We start from the raw sequence: 5,896 nt of genomic DNA on the forward strand, positions 1-5,896 counted from the left end.
TAATAGGAAGATCACAACTCGGAGTCACGAACTCACGTGTGGACCTGTGAAGTCCTTGGAACAGGGGCCAGAAGTGTCCAGTAGGTCTGGACCGCAGAGAGAGTCCCAAACCAACTCTCAAGCGCCTAATGTGCTCGCTGTTCGGGAGCAGTGAAGCGTACTAGACTCTGCTGACCATACTGTGCCAGTTCAAAGTCTACCCGAGTAAACTCTCAATCACGCAGTGATGTCATATGCCCCACAACTACCAGACCAGACAGTCATACGTAGTCCAGACGCTAGCGACCGCGCGTGACGTGCCCGGCGGGCGACGACCATGGCATCTGATGGGGCAGAGTGCCGCAGTAGTATTATGGCGTGTTAGAATCTTTGATTGATCAGGACAGGAGTATCTACGCGTCCATGTATCGGTGTGGCCTTTAAATATGCGTGCGTAGTCCCGTAACCTAGAACCCCGACACTTCACACCACGCACAGACAAGTTGATTGGCTTAATCATGAGCTCGAGTAGAGTAATGGTTTGTGCCATGGCGTTCGCTCTGGCGTGCTTGGCGGCCATGCCACCGGCTGCATCCGCAGCGCCGGGTGGCGACGGTGGGATACTGTATATCCCGTCCGCTGCCTCCATAGCTAGTCACTGCCCCTCCAGCTGCGGGGGCGTCAACATCTCCTACCCCTTCGGCATAGGGGCCGGCTGCTTCCGACAAGGCTTCGAGCTTACCTGCAACCACACCACTCAACCTCCAAAGTTATTTCTGGGTAACAGCACAACTCAAGTTAATGACATTTATGGTACCAGAATTTTCGTTCCTGGTATGTTCTTCAACAGTAGCTCAGAAGAATCTGGTACGAACACCTACAATATATCTTGGGATGCCCCCGCTAAGGGCATTACTATCTACAGTTATAACAGTTTCTTCTTCCTTGGCTGCGATTTCGATGTTGACTTGTTTGACGCTGTGAGAAACCCCATCGGCACATGCATGAGTAGGTGCCACGGCGAGGTATTGCCGAATCAAGGGCCTTGCAATGGTTTCGGTTGTTGTTCCATCAGTCTACGAAGCGACATCTCAGGCTTTCAGGGAGCAATTGTTCGGGCTGGTAATATGGTAGCACAGTCAGATCCTCTGCACACCGACATCATGGCTTTCATGTCCTACGTTGGACATTATTATTACACGGATAATGCGACTGATCTTTTCTCAAGTTGGACAAATGCAAGCAAGATTTATGACGCTGCACTTGAGGTTACCATCATGGACCAACCAAGCTGCAAAAGCGCACAAATGAACAGTGCAAGTTATGCCTGTGCCACGGACAGCTATTGTAAAAATGAGTCATATGGAGGTTACAGATGCCACTGCTACAATGGTTATGACACCGACAATGCTTACCTTTCCGAAGGATGCATGCAAGGTGCTCCCTACTTGCTTTTATGAAAAAAAAAATGAAAATATTAATATTTCTTCTGTCCTAACTCTATCAATCTACTATTATGAAGCAGATTACAACCCCAAGCCTAAAGAACACTGCCAGAGGTCATGTGGCAACATGCCCATTCCCTTCCCTTTCGGGCTCGAAGAAGATTGTTTCGGAAACGAAAGGTTCCGACTTAATTGTACAGCCACAAATGAGACGATTTTTAGAATAGGAGTTACACAGTATCACGTGACTGGTCTGTCATTAGAAGACGGGACTCTAGCGGTTAGCAGCATGCTAAACAATGCAAGCTCAGGGAAAGAAGTAATAATATCTAAGACCACCAAAAGTGGGGAATATGACTTCGTCGGCCAGGTGGAAGACAAATTTGTTTTTTCTATGGAATTTGACATTGTTATACAATGGGCAGTTACAAATTCATCATGTGAACAAGCTAAGCATAGGAATAGAAGTAAATATGCATGCCGCAGTGTAAACAGTGATTGCCAAAATGTGATCCACAGGAAAATATTTATGGGATATCGTTGCAAGTGTTCTTCTGGCTACACGGGAAATCCGTACATACAGGATGGCTGCACAGGTACATACCTTACCTCCTTCGGTATGTGTTACAACAGTACCATGGTTCACACCCGAAAAATGGAAAGAAAATTAACAAATTCACATACTCCAACAAAATTAATTGGTAGCTAAATTAGACTAGGCAGATTTAGACAGGAGATTCCTTTTCATCAGCTTGTTATGCAAGCATGCAACCACATATTATGATGATCATCATATATAATGAATAACGAGAATTGATTGTCTACAGATATTGATGAATGCTCACTGCCAAACTACTGCAAAGGTACATGTCAAAACATTCCTGGAAGCTATAGGTGCACATCAGCTAAACAACGGAATCTTCTTTTGGGTAAGCCATAGCAAACAAAACTCCCTTGAAATTATAATTTGTAAACGTTAACATGATTTCATAACAACAACAAATGCATGTAGGTATTTCCATTGGAACTTGTTGTGGCATTGGATCGATATTTATTGCATTGGGTATAATGGTAGTTGCCAATAAGTGGAAAAAAGGCATCCAAAGTAGACTCCGACGTGCATACTTCAAAAAAAATCAAGGTCTGTTATTGGAGCAATTGATCTCAGATGAAAGTGCTACAAGCAAAACAAAGATATTCTCATTGGAGGAACTAGAGGAGGCGACCAACAACTTTGATGCTACTCGTATTCTTGGTTGTGGAGGACATGGAATAGTTTATAAAGGTATTTTGTCCGACCAACGTGTGGTGGCCATAAAAAAGTCCAAAATAGTGGAGCAAACAGAGATAGACCAATTTATCAATGAAGTTGTCATTTTGTCCCAAATCATCCATCGTAATGTGGTGAAACTGTTTGGTTGCTGCCTAGAAGATGAAGTTCCCTTGCTTGTCTATGAGTTCATTTCAAATGGCACTCTGCATGAACTTCTTCACACGGATACTACCGTAAAATGCTTGCTTTCATGGGATGATCGCATAAGGATTGCAGTGGAAGCAGCAGGGGCTCTGGCTTATCTACACTCAGCAGCTACAATACCAATTTTTCATGGAGATGTAAAGTCTTCAAATATACTATTGGATGACAACTTCACCACAAAGGTTTCAGATTTTGGTGCTTCAAGATCTCTTTCACTTGATGAGACCCATGTGGTGACAATTGTTCAAGGAACATTCGGTTACTTGGATCCAGAGTATTATCATACCAGTCAATTAACGGAGAAGAGTGATGTATACAGTTTTGGAGTAATACTTGTGGAACTTCTGACAAGAAAGAAGCCAATTTTTATTAATAATTTAGGTGCAAAGCAAAGCTTGTCCCACTACTTCATTGAAGGACTTCACCTTGGGTCTCTTATGGAAATAATGGACCCACAAGTTGTGGAAGAGGCAGACCAGAGAGAAATTAGTGAAATTGCCTCACTTACACAGGCATGCTTAAGGGTCAAAGGAGGAGAGCGGCCAACTATGAAAGAAGTAGACATGAGGTTACAATTCTTAAGAACAAAGAGGCTGAGAAAAATACATCATTTACCCAAAAAAGATGGAGATATTGAGCCTTTGCTATGTGGAAAATCTAACAACTCACTTGAGCATATCGATCTTATTAATGCTGCACATATACCACCTCAAGAGACCTCGAGATGCTACAGTTTGGAGCAAGAATTTGTATCTTCATTTAAGCGACGCTAACTACATTAGGGTAAGATTATAGAGGGCTTGCTTATATACTTCTACATCTGAGATATCATATATTTAGAAGTTACATTCAGTTTCGTATCTTTGGATGAGATTGTATCACAGAGGTTCATTTTATGTGTAATATGCACAATGTATTGTTGACCAGATAGCTTGTATCCTTCTATATAATAGCTTGTATTCCTTCTATATATTTCTGTAGATGCATATAGGGTATAACATCAAGCCCCTGTATTAAACATAAGGTTCTATAAGAACATAGTTGTGGTTGGCGACAAGTCTATTGATAATTTGATATCAATTGCCAATGGCTCAATCAGTAGCTCCGGTAGGCATCAGACTAATACATGATTTAAACTGCAACATGTTGCTGCACTTTTTGTCATGACCAAGCTAGCACATGATTCCAGTAGGCATCAGACTAATGTGAATTGACACTCATGAGAACAGAAAGATATGGCAAACTCACTCTTCCCTTCAATGTCCTTTCATGACAGTATCATGACATTATCAATAGCATGGCCATCATATGTATTCAACAAAGAACTTCAAAGTTGCATTTGCAGATACCAAACTGTTCTGCATATGGAAAATCTGAATTAGCTTCTCGCATTCTAGACTTCTAAAACGTCCATAACAGTGTGAGCGCGTGTGGATCATCAGTACCTATCTTTTGAATGTTTGTACCAACTATCGAATGCATACATGAAGCAATACATTCCATTGAAAATGACCATGCGCAAGGGAGCCTACCAATTCAAGCAGACAACGGTAGCCAAGGCCACAGGGGAAAACACCTCAACCGTCTGCTCGTGCTGTTAGCCATGGAGGAGAGAGAGGAGGAGATCCTGAGCCCGAGGGGAGCAGTGGAGCAGGCCCCGCTCAGCTTGTTCCGCTTGCTCTACTGACTTGGCGACTACCGAACCTGCGGTGACCTATCAACAGCAAAGTGCGGCGCTCGCCGCTCGGCGGTGTCGGCGGCGAGGAGTCGAGGACGAGTAGCATTGGCGACTTGGCGTAGGAATTGTTGGGCCTAAGGATTTTCTTCAGTGGGCCAGGGCGGTGCTTCCATAAATGTGGCCCAAGAACTGCCGTCAACAGCAGCATGGGTCAAGGACGATTTTTAACACGGCAAGCATCTAGCTGGCCAGCATGCTCACCACGCTTGGGCCTCATGTCACCACAGTCCTACTGTTGCTAAAAAAACAGACAATCCTACCTCCAATTCAGTGTTGGTGGTTCTTTGCCTTGATTTGCCAGCAGGTTTGTCCTTAAGAAAGTCACATGATCACCTAACATGATCCAAATTATGGCTCTGACCATACTGCGGTGCCTGCAAGCGTGACCCAGTAGTGATTGGCCATGGTCTAGTGTAAAGACCATCCATGCCCTGTTCGCTTGGCGGATAAGTCATGGCTGAAAGTTTTGTTGGCTAATTTATTGTAAGAGAAAAATACTATTTGTTGGCTGAAAAAGTACGGCTTATAAGCCAAACGAACAGGGTACAAATGTTTAAAGCGCTACTTTGCAAATCCAAGGCTAAGCACAAGCACATTCCAGTTGTAAGAGGATATGAACTTTGTTCTAGATTCAGATTTCGGAGTCGTGAGTCATCATGGTAGGTGCCTGTAGAGAGATAAATGTAGAGAGATAGGGAAACACCTCACACCCTCTTAGGTGGTGACCTTTCATATATACTCGCTCCGTCCTCAAATATTGTGCATTCTGGCTATTTTCAGACAAAATAAGGGAGACTACAATAGACGCATGTACCCCTCACTTACCTTCCTAATAAATTAGAATCTAATTCTTTTTGACATGATTAAAGGGTGAACTCTTAGTCTCCTTATATGTCTATGGCAAGTATATGAATTACTTTCCTTATATAAAATAATCATGTATTTTATTTAAGTAAATACTATCTTCTTGTTCTCCGAATGCACTATATTTGAGGACAAATTTCAAATTCTACAATACACTATATTTTAGGATGTAGGGAGTATAGCCCAATGGGCTGGGGGTACAACATGTCCAAATATAATGTATACAGGACTAGACTATACATGTCTAATACCCATCCACAATTGCAGCGGGAGGATCTCGGATGCAAAGACTGTACCTAAAGTCAGTGAACAACTGTATAGGTAAGCCCTTGGTCATGATGTCCATGAACTAATGAGTCGATGGGACATGGAGCACCCGAACCTACCCCAAGG

The 5,896-nt window shown here is 43.1% G+C and overlaps 1 protein-coding gene across 1 annotated transcript; it reads left to right on the forward strand.

The window, feature by feature from the left end:
* Positions 1 to 453: 453 nt before the first annotated feature.
* On the forward strand, positions 454 to 3,991 carry LOC136474452 (wall-associated receptor kinase-like 6). The gene is made up of 4 exons (XM_066472024.1): positions 454 to 1,416; positions 1,505 to 2,020; positions 2,252 to 2,353; positions 2,437 to 3,991. Exons 1-4 carry the CDS (start codon positions 498 to 500, stop codon positions 3,672 to 3,674), a joined length of 2,775 nt encoding a protein of 924 aa, XP_066328121.1. The 5' UTR covers positions 454 to 497; the 3' UTR covers positions 3,675 to 3,991.
* The last annotated feature ends 1,905 nt before the right edge of the window (positions 3,992 to 5,896 follow it).

This window comes from Miscanthus floridulus, chromosome 8, assembly GCF_019320115.1.
Source record: "Miscanthus floridulus cultivar M001 chromosome 8, ASM1932011v1, whole genome shotgun sequence".
Classification (NCBI taxonomy): domain Eukaryota; kingdom Viridiplantae; phylum Streptophyta; class Magnoliopsida; order Poales; family Poaceae; genus Miscanthus; species Miscanthus floridulus.